The 23,366-nt window shown below is 40.0% G+C and overlaps 1 protein-coding gene across 4 annotated transcripts in view; it reads left to right on the top strand.

Annotated features, from left to right (window-relative positions):
• Positions 1–452: 452 nt before the first annotated feature.
• The window catches only part of unc5a (unc-5 netrin receptor A), a 163,259-nt gene continuing 140,345 nt past the window's right edge, over positions 453–23,366 (top strand). For all 4 annotated transcript variants that reach the window (XM_017426695.3, XM_017426694.3, XM_017426693.3 and 1 more), the window contains exon 1: positions 453–876. In XM_017426695.3, the coding sequence (XP_017282184.1) occupies positions 786–876 (91 nt within the window). In that variant the 5' untranslated portion in view covers positions 453–785. The remainder of the gene's footprint in view (positions 877–23,366) is intronic.

The raw sequence follows: 23,366 nt of genomic DNA, 5'->3' as shown, positions 1-23,366 counted from the left end.
CCAGCGGCCGCGGTTTACTTATGGCCGTATTGATGACACGTGAACGTTTTCGCCCCCCGAAAGGGAACCGGATCCACTCCCAGGAGCGGATCCGCTCCTGGTTTTGCTCCTCTTTGCTCGTCTAAAGCAACACACCTTCCCCGACTCTCGCAGCACTCCAAGCATTGCTGTGCAAGCAGATGTTCCTGTCCTCCGGTGCCAATTCTTCCCATATTCGCTGCTTTTTTTTTTCTTTTTCTTTTTTGTTTCCTTTAAGGTGGAGGTAGGTGGGGGGGAGGAGGAGGAGGGGGAGGAAGGATTTTTCTTTCGCACGAAGTGACAAGAACCGGCAGAGAACTGTCGGCTTCAGTGACACGGATAGTGGCTTTCCCTTTTTTTTTTTTTTTGGTTATAAGAGTGTGTGGAGGTGGCGGCGGTGGTGGAGGAGGAGGTGGTGGTGGTGGCGGCGGGGGGAACACAGTGAAGGCGTACAGTAAGAACCCGCAGCTTAATCACCACACCTGTGATGCGTTGTTCCGAGCAACGAGGGCGCGCGAGCGGGACACGGGCGGCCACCGCGCGGCAGGAGGAGAGTATGCGCTGAGGAGGTGAGGGGGGGTGGACGACAGGACACAAGCAAGAAGCGAAAACGGCGTAAAAAAAGTGCAACAGAGGACTCGCTTTGGATCTGGAAAAGACCAGCTCCCCCCTTCACTGTTCGCTTTCCATTTTTTTATTTTATTTTTTGAAACTTAAGTGATTAAAAAAACAAAAACAAAAACAAACTGCAAAACAAAGCACCGAAGATGCTCTCAGCTCCGGGCCGCTGTCGGCGCAGCGCGGCGCCGCGTCTTCTTGGGCTCTGGCTCGTGCTCGCCGGCTTCACCTCCACCGGGGGTAAGTTTGTGCCTTTTATTTATTTATTTCTCTTTATCTTATTTTATTTTAATTGTTGGCTAAAGCATAGTGAAAGAAACACCCCGCACGTGCAAGTTGTTTCTTTCGTGTGTGTATGTAATGGGAAGAGCGGAGGGGGGGCAAAAAGCCGGGGCGCGTGACTGAGCACGCTGTTGCCAGGTATTGTTCTTTAATTTGCTAGCTTCGGTTTTCACCCGTAAATTGGCCTGCACCTGCAAGGTGAAGCTTGGGAAAGGGGGGGGGATGTCGCTTTTTAGAGGGTGAAACTTATTTTTTTATTGTAGTTGGGCGCTCTGACGTGTTATTAATTGTGTATTTGAAACGGTTTCAAAGTTTATTTGTTGTTGTTCGTGCCGAGCTGCAGCTGCTTGTGCCGGTCCAACCTGGCTGCAGCAGGAGGAGAAATGGGTGAACTGAGGAGCTTGAGAACAATTAAAAAAAAAAAAAAAAATCAGCCCTCAGCGATATTATACCTCTTCTTCAAAAAAAATCAGCTCATAAAAGTTCAAACTGAGTGATTTAAGCCCGTCTGACCGAGTCCTTTCTGTGCTGGCTGCCACCGGGATCATTTACCTCCACGTCCCCCCTCTCCTCTCCTCTCCTCTCCTCTCCTCTCCTCTCCTCTCTCCTGGGTCAGGACTCATTCCTGCTGCATTTGCAGCACGGTGACAGCTTTACTGAGTTGGTAGACGACCTCCTCGCAAGCGATGAGTTATATTTTATGATGTCGTCCTCCGGCCCAGACGCTCCAGATTGCATGCAAATGAGCCCTGATGCACAAAACAATCACTGACGGTGAGGTGAGCCCAAGTGCAAGGCAGGGAAGTTTCTGCTGGCGTCAACGTGCAGGCCAGTCTAAACCCAGAGCCCTTGTGCTGTGGTAGGACGCAGCAGCTCTCCTGTTCCAATGCTCCTTTGGGTTAATTGTGTTTTATTGCAGCTGACCTGCAGCATGCAGCCCTCTTGTGTTCAGAGGGCAGCCGTTATCCACGTTTGTTCTGCGATCAGCGCGTTCAAACTTTCCTGCTGGCCATGATGCGAAATTTCCCCCACTCGTCTTTCCACGCGGCGTCTCGTTGCCCATTTCGCCGCGACTCCGAACACCATCCTCCCGATGGAAGCAGCTGTTGGCGCCCAAACAAGGCCGGATCTCCCCCCTCATGCCGTTTCCGACCGGTTAACCTTGGCTTTGGACAGAAGGCGAACCCGGACTGCGTTAAAAGTTTGTGTAATTGTGTCTCCCCGCTTCAGGACACTGAAATGATCGTTTGAGAGGGGTCTCTTTTTTTTGCCTGTATTAATTAGTGTGTAATTATGAATATATTAGGATTAAACAAACAGTCATGCTCCAGGGACCTTGTTTATCAAGCTAAATAGGTGGTGGTGTTTACAAATTGTTTTTTTTATAGCACATGTTGACAACTGGTTTGGGTTGTGTGGACGGCGTAGGTGTTCAGAGGTTAAGAGATGTTACTTTGAGTTTATTGTTTTTATTTATTTTGTTTGGTAGAGGTTGCGTATTCATTAGGTGTTCTCTGCATGCCTGGGTTACCTCTTGGGCTCCGTAGATCTGGAGATGTAGGTCAATTTTTAAGGCTCTAAATTCCCCCAGGCGAGTTGCTGTTTCTTTGTTTGCTCACTCAGTGCTTGCTGGCGAAAGATCACAACCTTCTCATGACCTCAAACAGAAAATATCAGGTATAGTAATGGAGGGGGGGGACATCGAGTAAGGGGTGAGGTGTTGAAATTCTATTAGTCTTCTCTGCTTGGAAAAATCCTCCTGGAGTTTCAGTTTTTTTTTTTTTTTTTTTTGTTTTGTTTTTTTCTTTTCTTTTTTTGGCCAGCACAGGCTTCTTCAAAAAGCTCTCATCACAGCTCAGAGGCTATTTTTCTTTTTTTTTCCTATTGGACAAAGAGAGTTCTGGAAATGGATAGTGGGGTGGGGTAATTTGGAAACCAATTCTGCATCAGGAATTGGGACGGTCTCGGCTGAGATCAGTCAAGCCACGCTTCCCCCCACCCGACCCCCCCACCCTCCGTATGGAGGCGAGCTGCTGACTCGGCGCTCGTCTGTATCAAAGCTGGCTTGTCTTCTCTTTTCAGGGAAACATAACTCAGTCGGTAATAAAGGTGGGGCTGTCAGCCTAGGTTTGAGCTGGCTGAGCACTTTGCCTTTCACCGTGCTGCGAGAGATCTGACGGACCGGACCGAGGGGGTACACACTTTCAGCTCCCAGCCTAAATGAACAAAATAAATAAATAAATAAATAAACTGTTCTGTTTTGCCTCGGTGTGCACACCTCTTGATGCTTTTAGTATGCAAAGTGCATCTGTGTGTGTGTGTGTGTGTGGGAGGGTGTTTTCACAAAGATTTGCATTCATGTATTTCAGCTGTGTGTGTGTGTTTGGCGTACACTCCTGTTGCTCCTGTTGTTAACCATTTGTTCAGACTTTGGTTTGTTGTTTGTTCTTATTTTCCTACTTCCTTGTGAAATATTATCAAGCCTGAACTATCAATGCAGAGAAAATAAAAATCCACCTTTTCTTTTTGTGTGTGTGTGTGTGTGTGTGTGTTTGCTTTTCACTTCTGCCCAGTGAGAGCGTTGCCAAGCAATTGTTGTCTAGTTCAGCGAGGGAACATGGGATTTAATATCAGGCACCTTCCTACTTGTGTGAGCCATCACCTCAGAGCAATTTCCACAGGGTGTAAATCTTGTGATGATGCAAGGGCTTGGTCATTAAATGACAACAAGCAGAAATCTATTGCATAATACAGCAATTTGTGAGTTCTCTCGTCTTATTACTGTAATATCAGAGAAAGACACTATTGCCAGACGTCTCTCATCATTCTGCTGTGAATGACTGGGTGAATCATCCCAGAGTTGTCTTTCTCTGTGCCAGTTTTTCCTCTCCCCATTGACTCAATAAAGAATGCCATAAGGAGCGCAAAAGCTGAAATTAACATAATTTATTGGGGAGTGTGTGGGGGGGGGGTGCCTTCTGGTCAAAGGAATTTAAAAGCACTTCGTTTTTGTCCCATAGCTAATGCATGGCAAGTGATCGCCATGTATTTGCAGGGATATGGTCTTTTTTTTTTTTTGCAGGGAAACGATAATTTATATCCAGAAAGAGGCTTTTTCTTCCCTCTAGTCACTGGAGATAAATTCAAATAACACAGGAAACAGGAAGACTTGGAACACTGAGGGGTAAGCAAGTTTCACTTCAGACTATTTAGTTTCCAAACTGCTGATATTCAAACAGCAAATCTGCATGACATAAAAATGCAGAACGTATAGTTCAAGAAAGCAATTACACAAAGAAAATTTCAAATGATTTCTCTCCTCGGGCGTACAATTGCTCATTATTTCACGCTGCTTACAACGTTTGAAACGGACAGTATCACAGTGACAGAGTCGAGCTGCTTATTTGCTGGACTCAATTAACCAAATATTGCATTTTTATTTGCTTGCAGGAAAGAACACAGATAATTAAAGTAAAAATTTTTTTCCCCCTCTCTGTCCAAACTCTGCAAAGTAATTTCCCTCAGTTTGAGTTGCAGTGATTAATGAAGGCAAAGATAATACTTCAGAATAAACAAATAAAAGGTAAACGGTGCATGTCAGCGCAGGTCGGCTTTAAACAGTACGGGAGCACGCTCGATTTGGTGACAAATGCCCAGGCGCCTTATCTTTCACCAGGCTGTGTCCCTACACTTATCATTTGCAAATGGCCGTCTTGAAAAGCAAAGGAAGGACACAGCCTTTGCTGAGGACATGAGGAGGATGAACCTTGCAGAGGGGAGGAGTTAGGTGTTATTTTCTGCAGTCTGTGCAGAGGCTCTGAGAAAGCACTACATCTCTGTCAAACTCTGCCCTTTTGTTTCAATTACCCCCATTTCTATGATTCAGCTCCATGTGAGAGCGCTTAGACTCCTTCTCTCTTCAAATACAGCACACCGCAGTCGCAATTTGTGCTTTTCTATCTAGGTAGCCAAAAAAAAAAACCCTGACCTGTAGTCTCCGTCCATGCTTTTGTGTCGTGGTCGCTGCCAACCATCTCGTCCAAGCGACCACTCACACAGATCCAAAAGCCACCAGAGAGAAGCTGGGGTTGGGGTTGAGGTTAGGGTTGCTGGAGGCTTTAATTGAATGTTCACTTCTCTGGGCCTCCTTCTAACTTTTACTGTCAATGGGGAAAAAATAAAACGCAGGGCTGACATTCAACCTTGGATGTCACTATGTTCTTTTGGAGGAGGGGGGGGGAGAAAAAAAATCACCTCAGCAAAAACCATGGGTCGTGTGAAGGTTGACGTTGAATCCAGGAGGTCAGCCACAGTATAAAGTACTGATGCTGCCAAAAGGCACTGCTCTGTCATTTTTCCGTTGGCCTTGACTTGGCCGAGTGTTATTGCCCAGTAAACTGATCGGGTAGGATGGCTTAGTTTTGACTCTGCTTACTGGGAATTCATAAAAGGCCGTCATGAGTGACACATAAGTGCTGCTTCAGTCGATAACCACTCTGACTTTTATTCATGTGTCGTCAGAATCAGCCGTCAGCAGTGCAGAGAAAACCTGACATGAGTATTTATCAGGCTGAGAAACTGCACAGATTTCCTAGGCAAAAAAACCCCAAAACAGAAACATTTTTATGTTGCAGCAAGGAGATTGTTTGTATCTATTTATGGTGACGCCTGTGCCTCGTTCAGTCCTGTGATACCATCCATCAGTTTGTATCCTACATCGCAAATATAATCAATCTCTGTGATCACTTTGAGAGATTACAACTAAGAGCATCGGAGGGAAAATAAATGCAGGTGGTCATGAAAAGCATCAAGTAACCTGTGTCAGAAGTGCTTAAAACACTGAGTGGTAAGGACTTTTCTTATGTTTTTTGGTATTAGTGCTCTGTCATGGCAGCTCTTGTTTTACTGTGAGAATAAATGTGGGTAAGGAAATATTTTCAGGTCCTTCCTGTTCTCCAAAAGTGATCAATACTTTTCTCCAAACGGGTAATTGGCCATCAGTCACTGTCAGAGGAAGTGCTTAGAAGCCTAGAGGTGTCTTGAAGCAGCTCATAATAAGAGCCTGTCCTGTCCTCTGGGTCCTCTCTTGGCCTTTACTTCAGGCCAGGTGGTGGCTGGGGAAGGCGGATCTGAATGCAATATGGAGAGCCATAGATTAATAGTTCCTTAGTAAGGCCACCAGGGAGCGATGTGAAAGCCATTTCCACTTCATCATACACTGGACTGGATGGAAGGTGTGAGGGGCATGCAATGAGAAAGGACCTTAGGAATGATGTGAAGGTTATCTGATCGGTATTGGAGTTTGTAGGATTTTATCAGTTTAAGATTTTTAGTTGAACTTTTGTTGTGCTTGTGACAGATGCGGTTGTGTTCACAAAGTCTGTTTACTTTTGGTGATAAGACATAAAATGAATTTTTCTTGATGTAGATTGATTTTATAACTCAAAAAAACAGATCAAAACCAGTTGATTGATTAGTGTATGCATAAGTCTTCAGACCTTTGTACATGCGAAGTCTGAAAAAGGGTTTTTTACTTTAGGCATCAATTGACTCATTAGAACCCTTAAGAACTGCCATCATGAAATGTCACTTTATGACATTTCCAGAGTTTGATAAATTCTCTGAGTTATCCAACGTTGTAACACTTATAAAAGCCACAGGCTCGTCTAAAATGAGCGCCTAAAGCCAACTGATTCCTAGAATCTAAGTGCGCTCGAAAAAGTTCTTATTACTTCAAGTCAAGATAACAGTATTTGGAAAAGCAAAGAAACCTTCTTGTAAAATTGCATATTTGCTCGGACAAAAAGCAAGGCAGTCCAGTTTTAATAAATGTATTATATTGCAGCAGTTTGCAACAAATTAAATTTTAGGTCACTTTATAAGTAAACAAGTTAATTAAAGTCTAATTCAGTCCAGTTCAATTCAACCCAATTAAATTAAACTGTAATCAAATTATTTTAGTTGAGTTAAATTCAATACAGCCAAATTTAATCTAATTTGTAATCAAATTCAAACCAATGTCGTACAATTAGGATGATCAGTATGTACACAATCCCTCCTCTTCAGGAGCTGAGGAAGTTCTTGAACTGAACTGATCCTCTTCAGTTGGTTTGATCCATCGTTCTGAGCCGGGTGGAGTGGCAGGAAACGGTGGAGAGGAAATGCTCCATAACACAAGTGCCTAAATCTGATCTCAAGCATCAAGTTCAGTCCAAATCAAGACATCAGGGTTACTGAGTAATCTATTTCTGATTTCTGTTGTTTTATGTCAGGCTCACCATAATATGATCCACTGAAGCATTGTGGCAGGACTGTGCCAACATGTCTGCTTAATGGAAATCTTTAAAAAAAAAGAACAAGCACTTATGTCTGCAGTTTGAGCCGTTCATGAGCTCATAGCGACAAAGCTTCATTCAATACTCTGAATTTGATTAGACTCAATATTTATGTAACAAAAGATTGATGGATGACAGAAGGTTGGATGAATGGATTAACGGAAGGGATTTTGATTATATTTGAGACGCTCCCAATCCATATTGGAATGGATATCATCTCTGCTCAGACCTGGCTTTATCTGCAAAATCTTTTAGTTGTCACCCACGAAAAGTAAAACGCAGACGATGATGTTTTTGCCTGTGTTTGTGCTACTGTCTGTTGCCAAAATATCTCATGAAGAAATGACAGCAAAGATGTATGTTTTTCCCTCCCAACATAATTTGTTTGTTACAGTAAAAAATAAGATGCGTAACTCTGTTTTCTTATAGCTTTAAATAAATGGTGACAATTTTGTTTTTCTTTTACATTAATAAGAGTGATTAATTTGCAATTTGTGTTGCTGTATTTTTATGTAAAAATTTGCTCTTATTCTCTCGTCATTCTCCAAAATTACAAGATTATGACATTTTGGCTTGTTATTGGTTTTTATACCCAAATGTATGGCTAATTGTTATGCTGAGCCCTATTAGTACGGCATGTAAAAGGGATCATTATAAATCACCTAAGGCTAGACACCCCTGCTGGTGTGTGATTGGCAAGGGTATCTGAGGGAGGTTCAGGTCTGGCTGCCTGAGCTAGAATTTGTCATCTTGAAGTGATTTTGTTGACAAGACAGGAGGCACAATGACCTTTCCTAATTATGTGTATGTGTCCAGGCACCAGTGCCTCAGGCAAGCAATTCAACTGAGTCAACAGAGCCCCTAGTTTTGGAGCACATTCGGGCTTAAACAGAATGTTGTACAGTATAATGTTACACTGTTCAGGGTTTAGGCTTTCTAAAGAGTCCATATTGATAAAACATTTCTATTATCTTTGGAAGAATCTTTTGATTTTGTCTATTTGCATAAAACCAGAGGTCGCGTCCAAATCTTTTGTCGCTCCTTCACATGTTTTACTTGAAATCTTTATTCTGATGTTACGTCATGCAAGTCGATTCCCACAAAACACGAAGCATTTATTATCCAGCATGAACATGTAGCAGCGAGAGAACAGGCTCTCTGATCTGTGTAGGTTCGGTTATTGTTTTCCCCAAACAAACCATTTCCCATGTGAAATGGGGTCTGAACATAACAGATTCAAAGCTTAAAGCTAAGCAGCAGAATTTCTTGGCAAGGCCATCAGGAACACGAGGCTCACAGAAGGAAAAAAAAAAATGCGAGTCTTTTACTCCCATAGAATTAATCATGACAACGCAGCTACCACTGAGGCTGGGTGCAGCTTTTATTTTATTTCATTTTTTTTAACAGCTTGCCTTGCACTTGATTACAGCGTCTATGGATTTAAATGCCCACTGACAATGCATTCATGTTGAATCAAAGTGTGTTTTTTCATACCTGCAGTTTCTTGTCACCAAAGCTTGTATTTCAAAGAGATGAATGCACAGCAGCTTCACTCAGTACTGTTTTTTATTTATTTAATTTTTTGGGTAACAACGCAGTGGTTTTATGTTTCATGCAGAGTTAATGTTGAAAGTGATATTACATAAATACTATAGACTTTGTAAAGTAATATGTCAGCGACCGACACTGGTTCAAGGTTGTAGGGATTTAGAGCTGTGGTCCGCGTAGGTTCTTCAGTATAGTTTATTGCCTAAATTCAATGGTAACTAATAAATTTAGTTTTATTTAGCTTGTTTGCAAGCATTCAAGCTGCTGTGCATCCTCGGTGTAGGCACACTAAGTTAAATGCAATAGTAAACATATAAGTTCCAATCATTTAAATGATGAATGTTTACCGATGATGAGTTTGCGAATAATAAATTTTTTTTCAGATCTTCTGTTTCCATAAATGTACAGAAAGTTAAAGTGTTTGTTAGCTATTTAAAACATTTATTTATATATATATATATATATATATATATATATATAAATCCTAAAGCTTTTATTTCATTTAAAGTTCCCTACTTCATTATACTATACAGTCTGGTTTATTTGTTTATATGTACATCATCCATCCATCCATCCATCCATCGTATTGCATGGCATTACCAAGCCATGCAATACTATTGACGGGCATTTGAAGAGAAACACTTTTCAAATAAATCCAGTAATTATTTGAGTTTTCTTCAGATATTTGACACCCACATCCCATCTGGTCTGGTTCCGCCGGCTTTGCCTAACCCCCCCACCTACTAACCACTTCTACGCACTAAAGACCAACTTGCAGCAATTCATGCTTCTCACAACACGTGTCTATTTCATCCTTTACTCATGCAAGCCTAATTATTACAGCACAACTACTAACTGTTTTAAAGCAGAGAGAGCATCTTAAAGACAGCTTTACTCAGCCGATGCTTTGTGATTTAGGACTGCTGCCAGTTTCCTGTTTTTGCTGAAAAATGACCGCGTCCACACAGTTGAGTTGAAGTTTACTTTACTCATCCCAAGTCCCGCAGCTGAAAAATCCTCTAATGAAACATAGGTTTTATACAGAGTCGTGTCCTGCTGCTAATCCCAATAGCCTGGGATCCTTCCCAACAGTCCGATGGATCAGCATGAAAGGGGATGCACGTATTCTGATAGTTAAGCTGAGCTCACTTGCGACCATAGTTTCCACTTTGTAATTCTTTCAAAGTAAACTACAGTGGCAGAAACAGATGCTGGGATGCTCCAAGTTCTTTCTCTCTTCTTTTTTTCTTTCTGAGAGGGGATGGGGATGTTCTGTAGGAAAAAAAAGCATCTTTAGGAAACAACTTAGCGTTTCTATCAGGTGCAGGTATTAATAATAATACTAACCTTTAAAAAATGGTGCCGTTAAATCTTTTAACTAGACTTTGAACATTTGAAAATCACTGCCGATCTCTATAAAATACCCACATTGGATTCACTCAGTCAACAAGTTAGAAGGCTAAAAGCTCCAGTAAATTTCTTTGTCTTTAACAACTTTTAAAGTATAATTTAAGAAGTAGCAGTGTTGAATGTTTGATAACCCCTAAAGGAATAAAGTGTTCAACTGGGGGGGAAAAAAGAAAAAGTCTAAATGAAGTAGATTTAAGTATTGCTCTGTTTAATACTGTAAGTGGTAGTTTTCCAGTGGTTACCTGTATATAGATTACGCTACACATCTACTTAAAAAAGAATATTGTGATAATAAACGACGAGTGAAATAAAATGAGAAGAACAGAACAAACATGGGTGAGAAACCCTGAGCTTTACAGTTTCAGTTATCTTGAGTTGGACACAGCTGCTCTCACTCACTCACAGTACATTGCATACAAAGCAAGTATTGTTCCACCTTTTTATTTATTTATTTTTGGTTTGCAAATCTATAATCACTGTCCAATTTGAGTTTTTGTTATTATTTTTCTCTGGGCGTTTAACTACAAACTCATCAACAGATGAAGTGTTCGGGCAAAAAGAGTTTACACATCTCATTTATATTTAATTGACTGCTTCAGGCTTGTGTACAGTAAGCTGATATGCTTGTCTTTAAGTGTGCGGGTCATGGGTTAGGAAAACCAAGTGAAGTCAACTTGGAGGATTTATGTTGATGGCAGACTGAATTTTTGTGTGTGGGTGGAGACACATTGCAGCTGGTGCTCAAGCCTTCTCTGTCAAAAAAAATCAGTCTTCTCTTCTCCCTACCCTAACAGATGCTACTTTGGCTTAATTGGACACTGAATAATGTGCATTTTCTGGTGTGCTTTTTATAGACTTTAGAGTGATTTTACAGAATATTGATTTTAATTTTGCCTTTGCTTCTTTCAGGGTTTAGTTCTGTTCTACACTTTCAGCAAGAACAATAAAGCTCAGTTCAATTTGTTCATTTAATTAATTTGCTCAACGTGCAGTTTGGGCAGGGAGACATCAGGGGACGAATGAACAAGAATATAAGAAGTTATTTATTCTATGCAGCTGTCTTTTAATGGATGTGAGTTGGTGTCCAGTTTCAAGCTGTGATTGAAAGTATCCTGGCCTCTGACCAAGCTCAGTTCATACGATATTGTTAACAGCTCCTCTAATGACTTCCTCTGTCTTTTATTTTGGAATCACAGCAGCAAATTGGTACTCCCAGTTCAGAACATCTCATCACTCTTAAACACAAGACACCGAGGAGACTTATTCATCCCAGTTATTCCACAGTTGACAATATAATTAAAACTGAAAAGTCAGATGGGGCATTCTGGGTCTGACGCAAATAGATACAAAAAGTGTTGAACTGGGCTGGTTGGATATGATGTTGCCGACAGCCCAGACATGCACATGTATGAGCAAAGGTGAGACAGGAAAAGGTCTCCAAATGTCACCGTGTCTTTACATGATTTGATGGCATTGTTTTAATAAAGGTTACTGTGTATGGTTTTAAATCACTCAACGTGTGAATCTGTAAAACTTTGTCAGTGGAACATTTTAATTAATGGTGATTGAGATGGAGCTTTTTTTATTTTAATTTTTGGTCAACAGTAAGATTGGGGTGGATCCATCTTTAATACCATTAAGCCTTCCTTAAATTATACTTTGATATATGCTGCTACAATCTGAGTGGCTTGTTGTGTTATTACTGCATATAAATTAGGCCATGTTAAAACTTTCTAACATAAATTTAACCTTGATCTTTTTAAATTAATGATGCTGTCCATTTGTTTTGTTACTTTTTTAACCATTACTATATAACATTACAGAATCAACATGCCAGTGTGTTATTTATTTATTTTTGTTAGAAACATTCCTGCCGACATATTAATCTTTTTCTAAGCAGAAGACGCAGCAGGTATATAAGTGTTTCTTCGAAAGAATGTGTGCTCGTTGTACACAAAGTGGAGAAAGTGGGTTCTGTTAGATTTCCACTTTGCAGCTGAGTTTCTGTGACAGTATTCAAAGTGATACTGTTGCTAATTTTGGTGCCCCTGCTACAAGGTGTTACTGTAAAACCAACCCTGGACCAAATCTTTGTGACATGTCAGGAATCAGCAAAATTCAGGGTTTTCCATTGTTGCTCAGAATTGTATCTGCAGTATGCACAAGACTCTTTCCTAATAAAAGATATTGGAGGACAGTTATGACCCAGAGTTTTCTTTTTTGTTGTTGTCTAGCTTTAAACTCCAGTTGTAACGTAGTGAAACAGGAAAATCTCAGCCTTCATCTGTACAGTGAAAAGGCAGCACACCTCCATCTTGACAACAGGGTTTTAGATAGATCTGCTTACACACTCTTTGTTAGATTGCCAGAAATACTAGATGGGTACTTTGCTGTGGTCATTAAAACCAATCTTGAATTCTAATCTGAGCATTTTATACTGTTCTCTGAAATATTGTCCTAATATATTAAATTTGTTGTACCATTAGAGAGATTTCAGTGACATATTCCTGAAGCCCAGGTCTTCTCGTATCTAAGGGCTCCACTGGGTTAAACTGTTGTTGGGCAGGTCCCTTTAATCTCCACCAGACACGACAGGCTCATAAAGGCACATTAATCCACAAAGAGCAGTATCTCTCTGCAGAGTTTCAGGGTATACACTGGGCAGCACCCATCTGAGGGTCTTATTACCCTTCTGTGTCCTTATTAGTGTCGAGTAAGAAAACGGTGGGAAATATTGAATTACGGTGTAAGAGGGGAGGAAAAAACTACACAGAGAACAGAAAAAGGAAATGGAAGTTATTCATCAGCCCTACATTTCCTCCTTGCTGGGTTTGTTAAATTTACTAGCCTCACCTGACAATACCGCTCCCCCCAAAATAATATTTACATGTTTTCAAATAAAGAGGAATAAAAAAAAACAGACAACTGTAAATTTTAGATATCACAATTTTTCACTTTAGCTGTTGCATAAAATTCGCTCCATGTTTACATTAGCATATTTACAGTGCTGTAAGGTTTTGAGCTTTTTACGCTTCGGGTGTATTTATAATCCACATTAATATTCTTTGTATTCCACTGAGACAGCAGTTTTATATAGAATGTCGTGTATCTCTTGTCTCCCTGTTGTCACCTTTTTGTTTCTTGGGAGGAAAGATGTTACCGTGTGTGTTAGGCCTTTCCTATCATGGCTGCTGCTCCTCAGCTGAAATATTAATTGCTTTCATGATGTCTTACACTCACTGTCGTTCATTACTTCATTGGAGCCACAATTCAGACTGTGTTTCTCAAAAAGCTGCCACAGTTTGTAAAGCCACCATAAAGGTGGTGAGGTTGTTTTTTGGGTATTTAAAATGATGTTTTTACAACGCTTAAAACCAACACAGATTCATTTAAAACTGAACTATTAAAAATGCAGTTTGTTTTATTTTCCAATTTCTTGGTCAAAAACACAAGACTGCATATTGCATTCTTCTGCCTTTCTCACTAGATTAAATTACGTTGCTGGCTCCATGAAGTTGTTAAAATGCCATTTCTATACGCTTTCCTCAGAGACTTCTTTATTTATGTTCACGCAGATAAAGTGAAAACTTTAGCTTTTTTTCCACGCAAGGACAAATTAATCGTTTTGAGAAGATAATTTGTCCCAAAGTCTTTATCTGTGTATGTTTTTCTGCAGAAGAAGAAAAGATTTGTCCCACTCGTTTCAAAAGATCAAGATGAAACTGTGGAACAAACCTTTTTCATGTTTTTAAAAAAGGACCTCCTCCTTTTGATAACATTTCTAAGACTTCACAAAGGTGCTTTTTGTCTCAGCAGTGCTCAGCTTTCATTTTTATCAAACTCATTTTACTTTTCGGATTCCTTTTCTTTATTATTATTAATCAGTGACATACCTCAGCTCTGCTTGCTCATTAAATGGAGCTGAAAGACTATAGACAGTAGATCATTTGGACGTTTTTTTTTTCTGTCTAATCTTTCATGTCAGTTTTATCCTTGCAAAATTATACATCAGACTGCAAATTGTCAGTAAAGCACATTTGCAGCAATGAGCCAAGTAGCACACTAAGATATTATTTATACCCCTCGTCTGTATCAGACTGCCATTTTGTGTTAAGCCAACACTGATGCAGAGAGCCTCCCACAGCCTGTTGGAAATTGCCAGTGCCTAAAGCAAACAGTAGGGCCTGAGGTCCCACAAGTATGAAGCAGCCAAGTCAACCCATTAACTGCATATAGAGTGGTTTCTTCTGTTGTAACCACATGCCACGATTCAAAAATGCACCAAGAGCTGTTTTACTCTTCTTTTAGCCATGCTAGATAATCAGCAGCATTATTATCTTTTTAGATGCAGGAAAATTGGTTCAAATCACTTAAAAATGATTCAGATTTTTTATTTTTTGAAGTGGTGTTTTGTGGAAACATTATGAACAATTAATATCTTACCTGTAGCATCTTTGAACGATTGCCATTTAGAGAAATAGTTTAATTCTGACCAGACTGATGAACCATGAGCTACTTTGACACAAACCAAGACTGAAGTGGCCTGCTGCTTTCTTAATACAACTCCAGTCTCAAAAACACAACCAAAGTTCATTGAGCACCATTTTAATTAAAGGCCTAGCATCATACCACTCACCGCCTTTCATGACAGAGATTTAGACTCAGATCATTTTGTGTTAAGTAATGAAATGTAGCCAATTTGGTCAAACTTTGGAAATAAGACTATGCACGAACTTGTGAGATATTGTGCGATGTCACGCTCTGTTGTCAACGACTCTCAGCTGCTACCACACTAAATCTTAGCACAATATCTGTAAAACTGGCTAAGTTATAGTCAATTTTGTGTTTTTTAATATTACTTACCTGTGGCAGCCATCTTGAATCAGGTTGACTCCAAATGTTAATCAGTTGTAGATGTACATCCGATGATTGCTTTCTGCAAGTTTCATTAAAATCTGTCCAGTGAGTCATAAGATGATAGAAACCTTTACCTGTGTCTGCAGTGCAGTCATTCCAGCAGGAATATGATATTCCAGCCAGAAGAGCCTCAGCAGTGCTACAGCTACCTGCCACTTGTGCTTTTTGTCTTTGCCAGAGACTAGAATTTTATGTAAATAACTATGTAATGTGAAACTGACTGATGTAAAGGTTGATAAAATGGCATTTGCATGAACCACTATGAATTTTTTTTTTTTTTAGATTGAAGTAGCTCATCAATCTGGTCAGAACTCTATTTCTCTAAACTGTGGTCGTTCAAACAGCTATCTATGAAAAGACAGTGATTATTTGTTCACAGCTTTTCTACTGAAACACACTTTAAAAGATCTGCAGATGTGGTAAAATTGGTGCAAACCACTTCACATTTCTGCTTGGGAATCCTGCATTAATTCAATTTCCAGTGTAAAAGAAGTGATGTAAAATAGGCCGTAATGCTGTTAAAGTACAGCATAAGCATTTCACTTGGAAGATATAATTTGACACGTCGGCAGCATTTGGTTTTGGGGCAGTGAGGCATGATACTTTCTTACTGTGAATTCCTCTGTCCCGTCTCAGCACATGATGCCCCACTGTACAAATTATTTGAACCGCCAGAAGGTGTTTGATTTATGCTGAGTCTGAGTTATCAGCTCTGAACAGGCCATGTAGCTTCTTCTCTTATCATCCCACCCAGCACCCCCCTGCAGAATTTCAGCATGTTTTTGAGCTCAGCCCCTAAATGTGATGACAATAGTCATGAACAGAACACAAAGACAAAAACTGCTGCCGCTCGCAGCAAAATGAGAGCCTTCCCCCACTTGCTTCATTTTTTTTTTTTTCCGTCTGATTCTCCTACAGCGTTTTTGACAAGATCGCCTGGCAGTGTGGCGCAGTGGCACGACTCGGGCTGTTGTGGGCGCTGCCCACTCTGACCCTGTCATACAATTAGCTCCCTCCTTTTCTGATGGCTGAAACAAAGGTGAACTCGGGGAGCTGAGGTTGTGCTCAGTCAGGTTGGAGGAGTGTGTGTGACACTCGGATGACTCCCGGGCACTCTTCTGACCGGAGGAGTCGTTGACTGTCACTAAACATCACTGTCTTCCTCCGCACTAATGGCATCTCCAGATTGTGCTGTGAGGAACAAAGGCTGGTTGTAGGAGATACTGAAGAAAGGAAAAAGAGCGACCCCATTAGGGCTGCAGAATGTGGTTTGTCACGGCAGATGAAGCCCTATAAAAATGTCACGACCGATATGAACCAAAGAACAATTACGGGGTGAAGTTCTTGACGCTGAGCCGTCAGTTCGTTCAGCAAAGAGAAGACGTGATGAGTAGAGAACACGGAGAACACATGCCTGAAAACAACAGAAGCCAAATCTGACACAATAAAATGCATGTAACTGTAAATTTTTTTATTTTAAAAACATATGAGGCTGGTAATACTATCAAATCAAGCAATAGTAAGAGAGGAATTGTATCTTTAATTCATGAGGCTAAATTCAAAAGGTGAATATGTTATCAAAACAAAACCATATGCAGATTAACAACAAAATGAATTATTATGAAGAATAATTTGTAATTTTCCTGTGGCGCTGGAAAAATAAATTGTCTAAGCTGAATGTTTCCTATTAATTATTTTCTTCTGAATTAAACTTTATTGGATGCAAATTTGTATTATCCTGCTGGTAATCTAAAATGGCACTTTTTAGAATTACTCCTAACAATAAAATATTACTTAGGGCTTGAGTTTCTGGGTGGAAAAGTGTTCAACCAGAAAAAAATGTTATTTTCCTGCCTCGGTCACATCAGTAAGGCCGAGGTTTTTATGGCCTGTCTCCTTGTTTGTCTGCAGTGTTAGCAAAATATCTCATGAATAACGGCACCGATCTTAATGAAGCTTTTAGAAACCAATCATTGGATGAGCATCTACAAGTTGTCAACTTTTGCAGTCAACCTGATAGAAGATGGCCGTCACAGATAATTGACCTTGTACAACAGTTTTACAGATATTGCCCTAATATTTAGCGTGGTAGTAGCTGAGAGTCGTTCACTCGATAAACTCTGAGCTCTGACACGTCTCCTGAGATCTCACAGTGTCACATGAGCGCACACAAGGTCATTTGCGAGGTTTAACATAACAACCATCAGATTGTTCCTTCTCAGCATAACATGATTTCAGTTTAAAACTCTGGCGTAAAAATAAATTCCTTCAAAGAATGCTTGGCTTTTATTCCCCCACCCCATTTCTCGTTATCTTAAACGGCACGTACAGCCCAGACCTAACAGGAGCAAAGTGACTGACAGTACGGAGCTGCTGAAGCTGTCAGTCTCTGCAGGAAAAAAAAACTCCTCAAATTTAACATTTTTGCCGCCTCAGGTACAGAGTCAGTGTTTCCATGCAAAGCTGTTTTCATAACATCATGGATGCTCTCTGGTGTAGTTGTTTTCAGAAAAACAAAACAAAAAAAAACAAAACATGTTTTGTTCCTTTATTCTTAATTTAAATCCTGGAGAATATTGAGTGCGAAGTGAGGATGATGTGTCTGCAGCGCATTGAGAGAGGACAACACTTGGCATCAGCACTGTCACTTTAAATCTTTGTCTTTGTGACACTTGGAGTCAAAACACTTGCCAGTGGAATGATATGAACCAGTTTTTTTTTCCTTTCTAGTTTATACTTTTGACATAATTATAATGATTAAATGATGTTATTTTGCAATCTGCAATTAATTAATGATTTTATAATGGACTACGCAGCATGATCCCACCCTCACCCTGCTTGTTTGTTGGGTCGCAGCGAGTATCCAGCCTCCTTTTTCTAAGTTACTTTACAGAAACTGTGAAGTCCGTCAGGTTTCAAAATAATACCCTGTTTAATTCCCTTACACGTCGGTTTATTGTCGTCAAAGCTCCTTTGTCAGTTTATCCTCAGATTCTGGCCAAGTCTTTCAATTTTCCTGACGGCTTTATTCTTCTGTATTAACTAGGAATGAGTCACCCATATGCACATGAAAACCTGTGTGTTTTTCAGCATTCTCTCACACAAATGCTCATCAAGATTTATTTATTTATTTGTGGGGTGTTATTTATTTTCTTCTATGAAGCATTTTCTCATATCTATTGTCCGTTGTGTTTGCGACATGTATCCATGACTGTTTAAAATCCCCTCTTAAAATGCAGGAGTTTTTATTTATTAGTTTGTATGTTTTTGATGTGTTTATAGAAACTGAACTAAGCCCCCACCCACACGTTTTGTTTTTTTCTGCACCGTTTGCGACACAGCGATAGAAGCTGACATTTCTGAATCCAAATTTTCACCCCCGTTACAAGACACTTTGAATGTTAAAAAAAACAGCTTATGTTCAGTAAATTATCTTGTTTCATTCAGTTTCTTAAGAAAGTTTCAGTTCATGGTGGGAGTCATTTTGCAAGAACAAGTGAATTATCATCGATGAAATAAAAACGTTCTTTTTCTTCTAAGATTTAAAAAACAAACAAACTATCAAATATTTAGTTTTGTAGGCTTAACAAGCCTACTTTTCCTCCTCTCGGGTCTCATCTGTTTCAGCTGTTGTGATGCTTCAGGCTGAAGGATCACAACATTTATTATTGGCTTTCAGCCTAGTCCCATGCACTAATGAATTTTTCAGGATTTACAGAATATTTTAAAGCAAAGTTCAGATTTTCTTTTTTTTTTTTTTTTTTGAAGTGGGGTTCTGTGGAAAGGCTATAAACAATTAATATGTTACCTGTTGTAGATAGCTTCTTGAATGGCAACAGTTTGGAGAAATAGAGCTTCGTTCTGACCAGATTGATGAGTAAGGCAGAACCGAGACCAAACCGGTCTGATCCCAACCTAAAACACCAGTGTCCAAAAAAAAAAGTAATTGAGGTTCATAGTCTTACTGGTGTATTATGTTGCAGACTAAGCACATAGTTTTCAAAACTCAATACTATCTCCCAGTAAAACATTAGTTATGTTTTTTTGTACTTTATTTATGATGTTAAAATATTTGCGTTATCATTGTTTTTTTTGTTTTTTTTTAGCTGGTTGTTGGATGGATTCCCACTGCGTTACAATCAGTTTTTATCAAAACTCTTTAGCGCTGGAGGAGTCGAGATAATAAATTTCCAGTTGCAACTGTAAAAGCAAAAATAATAAAGGAGCCTTTGTTACTGCGCTGCTGTTATTGAACTTCAACACCACCTTCTGGATATAAATACTCCCCGATGATAAGAGAAGCTGCAGAAATCACTGATATGACTTCATTAAATAAACCCTTGACCCCAAAGATGCCGGGATGATCCGTTTCCCTTAAGTCCCTTTACTTCACCGGTGAATGGAGATCCCACGCAGAGATTGCAGCTGTGCTATCTCCCTATCTTTAATTTAGAAATCCAGGAGGAGTGCACATGGGTAAGATGGTTATCCACACTCTGTCTGTCTTGTTTCTTCATGCATGTTAGCTCGGCAAAAGCCTCCTTGGGGACCTCATAACAGGCTGTGTGATAGTACTCGAAAATGGTTTTCTTTGTCTTCTCCGTCCCTTGTGACCGCTGGTACGGGTGATGGAGTCAGAAGTTTCTAAAAATTTCCATCTTGATGCTTCTAAGGCCTCTGAGACGAGACGGTAGTGGGCTAACCAACCAGTTTACTGACACGAGCAGTACATCCTTGGAATTTGCTTATTTTTCGCTCTTTCCTCGGTGATGTACATGTTTGCATTGCAGAAAGAGGGCGAGCACACGCGGACAGCCTGGAGCAGCTTTCGTCTCAAGGACATCTATGCAGGGGTGTTGTTAAATCAGCAGGAATAGTCTTTGTAAGCAAAAAGCCTCCCCTACCTCCAGAAATATGCTGGTAGATTTGCTGAAAAATGAGGCAATTAAAGGCCTAGCATTCCTTGAAGGAATTTGTATTGCCTGCCGTCTTTCACACCAGAGTTTTGGATTAAGATAATTTTATAGCTGTTTTGATTCAACATGGAAAATAACATAGTCATTTAGCTGTGGTGACCTGCTTGAATCAGGTTGACTCCAAAAGGTAATCAGTTGTAGATGTACATCCAATGATTGCTTTCTGAGAATTTCATTGAAATCTGTCCAGTGGTTCATGAAATATTCTGCTAACAGACACATACGCACAGGTTAAAACATCACTGCTCCGCCTTTGCCTTCAGCAGCTGGCAAAAATTAAACATTTCAGTCAGTTATTCACTCTGTAAATTTGCTTTTCCAATTTACTCACTGAATCAAATCCCTCATATTTTTAAACGCCCCTCCCAACATCTTGTTTTATGCTACAGAGGACTTTATCTGTAGCTAAAACTGACCCGAGGTCTACCTGTCATGGTGGAGCGTTGACGATGATGTCCCGAGGGCTTTCATCTTTGCTCTTTACATTCGCCTCCCCAACACTGAAAGGCTGAGAAAACAGTGCAATTTGTCTGAAAGGAAGCGACTGCGATCGATAGGATTTTCATTACAGTTATGTTTTCATACTGCAGGAGGGGCCGGGCGTGGAGCTCTGATGAATGAAACATTAACGTTCGAGCTCCCTCTCTCCCTCCCTCTCAGTCGTCAGCTTGCGAGGCCTGTCACTGCGATGATGCGGGAGCGTCGGGATGAGTTTGCGCACCGGGGCCTGATTCTCCTCAGTGCGGCATTCAGTCAACAGCTGTCTGTTTTGTCATTGCAGATTTCAGGCGGTGTCCTGGGCTTGCAGTGGGGAAAGGCGAGAAAGCACCATCTTTCTGAGAGCTGCACTTTATTGAATTATCCCTGACTAGATCCACTTTGGGAGGTCGAGTTAAGAGGCTTACTTGTGATCCTGAAAATATAACTCAAGGTCCGGCAAGGAGTCAGGTTACCACAGTTAGAGCATTTATGTTCATTACTTTCTAAGCAGGTACTATTTTTTACGAAAACCTACATATGTTTGGATTAATTATCGCCTGCTGCCGAAAGGCAAAGGTGGGTGATATGAAGGATAATGTTTTTGCCTGTGTGTGTGTGTGTGTCTGTTACCAAAATATTTCATCAACCACTGGACGATTTTTAATAAAACTTGCAGGAAGTAATCATAGGAGATGCAGCTGATTAAACGCAACTGATTAATTTTTGGAGTCAACCCAATTGAAGATGGCCACTTCTTCTAATCAGCATTAGCCAACACAAAAATGTCTCTAACTCCATCAGTTTTACAGATCTTGAGCAAAAATCTTTATCTGGTTTTATCTGAGTCACTAATGACACATACTCTGGGCGTTTCGCAACATCAGGTGAAGTTACGCACAATGTTATTTTCAAGGTTTGACTAAAATGGCTTCAACATAAGGTGATCTTAGTCTAAAACTCTGGCATGAAACATGGCGGGCGATATGCATTTCTTCAAGGAGTGCTAGGCCTCTAATTTCACTGCTGTTTATCCGTAGTTACTGTCTTCAGACTCTGTTTCATTTAAAGGACAATGGAGATTAGTTCTGATAATTCAAAGCACATCTAGGTGAGCATAGAGTAGATGTGGGGGGACCACATCAGCTGGGTAGCTTAAGTCCAGTATAGTCAGGGGACTGATGAGTCAAGAGTAGCTAGAAGTGTTGACGGCTTTTCTTAATGATGATTATGAAGTTCTATAAAACTCCCCAAATTTGAGTACAATATCATGTCTTCATCGTTTGAAATACAGAAGTGATCTTGCACTATCCCCTGATGACAGACTCTGATCTGCTGGAAGCTGCAGGGATTAATTTTTAAGGATGGGAGGAAAGTAAAGGGAATTTTCTGTGGAGTCTGAGTAGTGAGAAATAATAGTAAGAAATAACCTTTTTTAAAAAAGAATTCCTATGTTTCACTTGTGAATTTACAGTTTTGTTATTATAGGGGAAGCGAATTACACAATGTGTATATTTCCCTTATTTTGTATTTTTGAGAAAGAAGAGAAATTTAAACAACTGGTTAAAAACTGCATGGTGCTGGCGGGTAAATCATTTATTATACTGCACCCTTTTTTAGTCTTCTTTAGTCTTATTTCAAAATTAACAATCTCAGAGAAATGCCATGGAATAAATAAACATTGTGTATACATTTGTCCATCTGTCAGCTGTAAGCTAGAAAAAACAACTTGATTAGTGAGGCTCACTGGCTGCTTATAAACCTACACTTATAAAGGTAAGAATTCTTTATTAGGTGGTCAATAATATTTTAAGCTATTGGCAATAAAAAAAGACAGATCCTATGACAAATGTTGCTATAGCTACACTCTCTGTGACTCAGTCCTTGTCCACACTAAAGGCAATTTTTTTAAATAGATTTTTGTCATTTCTAAAATACTCTCATAAACACAGCACTGTTTCAATAAATGCAATCATCCGCAGAAAATGACCCAAAATGCTGTAGCAACCATGTCAGGCCTGTATGTGGGGCTGTAACACTGCCATGAAAATACACCAAAACAGGAAACAAGGCTTAGGGCATTGCACATAAAGCCTACAGGCTGCACGCCCTTGTGTCATAGGTTAGATTAAAGGTGAGGTTATAACCTCGTTGATTTGAAAAGGTTGTGTTTTGGCCGTAAACTCAAAAAAACCAACGGTGGCATTCCACGGTTGTCATTTTGTTTTAAAAAAATACCATTTGGGATCTCCTAAAATGTCATTTCCATGTAGATGCAAGGCTGAAATGATAAAAGACTTTAGCATATTCACAGATAAAAAACATTCCCATGTGGGGTGGACGAACCCTCCAAAAACAGAACGACACTTTTTTTCTCTTCAGTACGGCTTTTCACAAATTTACGGTGTATTCCGCTTGTACTCTGAAGTCGGAATATCCAACCGGAAGGCTCCCTCATTGTCAGAATTTTGACTCATTAAATCAGAGATTGCTCACCAACCAGATCTTGAAATCCAACATGGCTGCCTCGGAAATGAAAAGTGGTGGTAGCTGCAGTAACAAACAAACATTAGGTCAGTCATATTTGATTTAAAACAATCAAATATGTCAGCTTGTTAAAATATAACCTACATTCAAAAAAAAGTTAAAAAACAAAAACAACTGGACTTCTATTCTGTAGCTGAAGACGTTTCGCTTCTCATCCGAGGAGCTTTCTCAATTCAGAAATAGAGAGTGTGGAGTTGAGCTTTTAAAGCTGAGATGTGATGTAAGCTGGATTGCTTGC

This window comes from Kryptolebias marmoratus, linkage group LG9, assembly GCF_001649575.2.
Source record: "Kryptolebias marmoratus isolate JLee-2015 linkage group LG9, ASM164957v2, whole genome shotgun sequence".
Classification (NCBI taxonomy): Eukaryota; Metazoa; Chordata; class Actinopteri; order Cyprinodontiformes; family Rivulidae; genus Kryptolebias; species Kryptolebias marmoratus.
The sequence above is the reverse complement of the archived record's forward strand: the minus strand, read 5'-3'. Positions and strand labels throughout refer to the sequence as shown.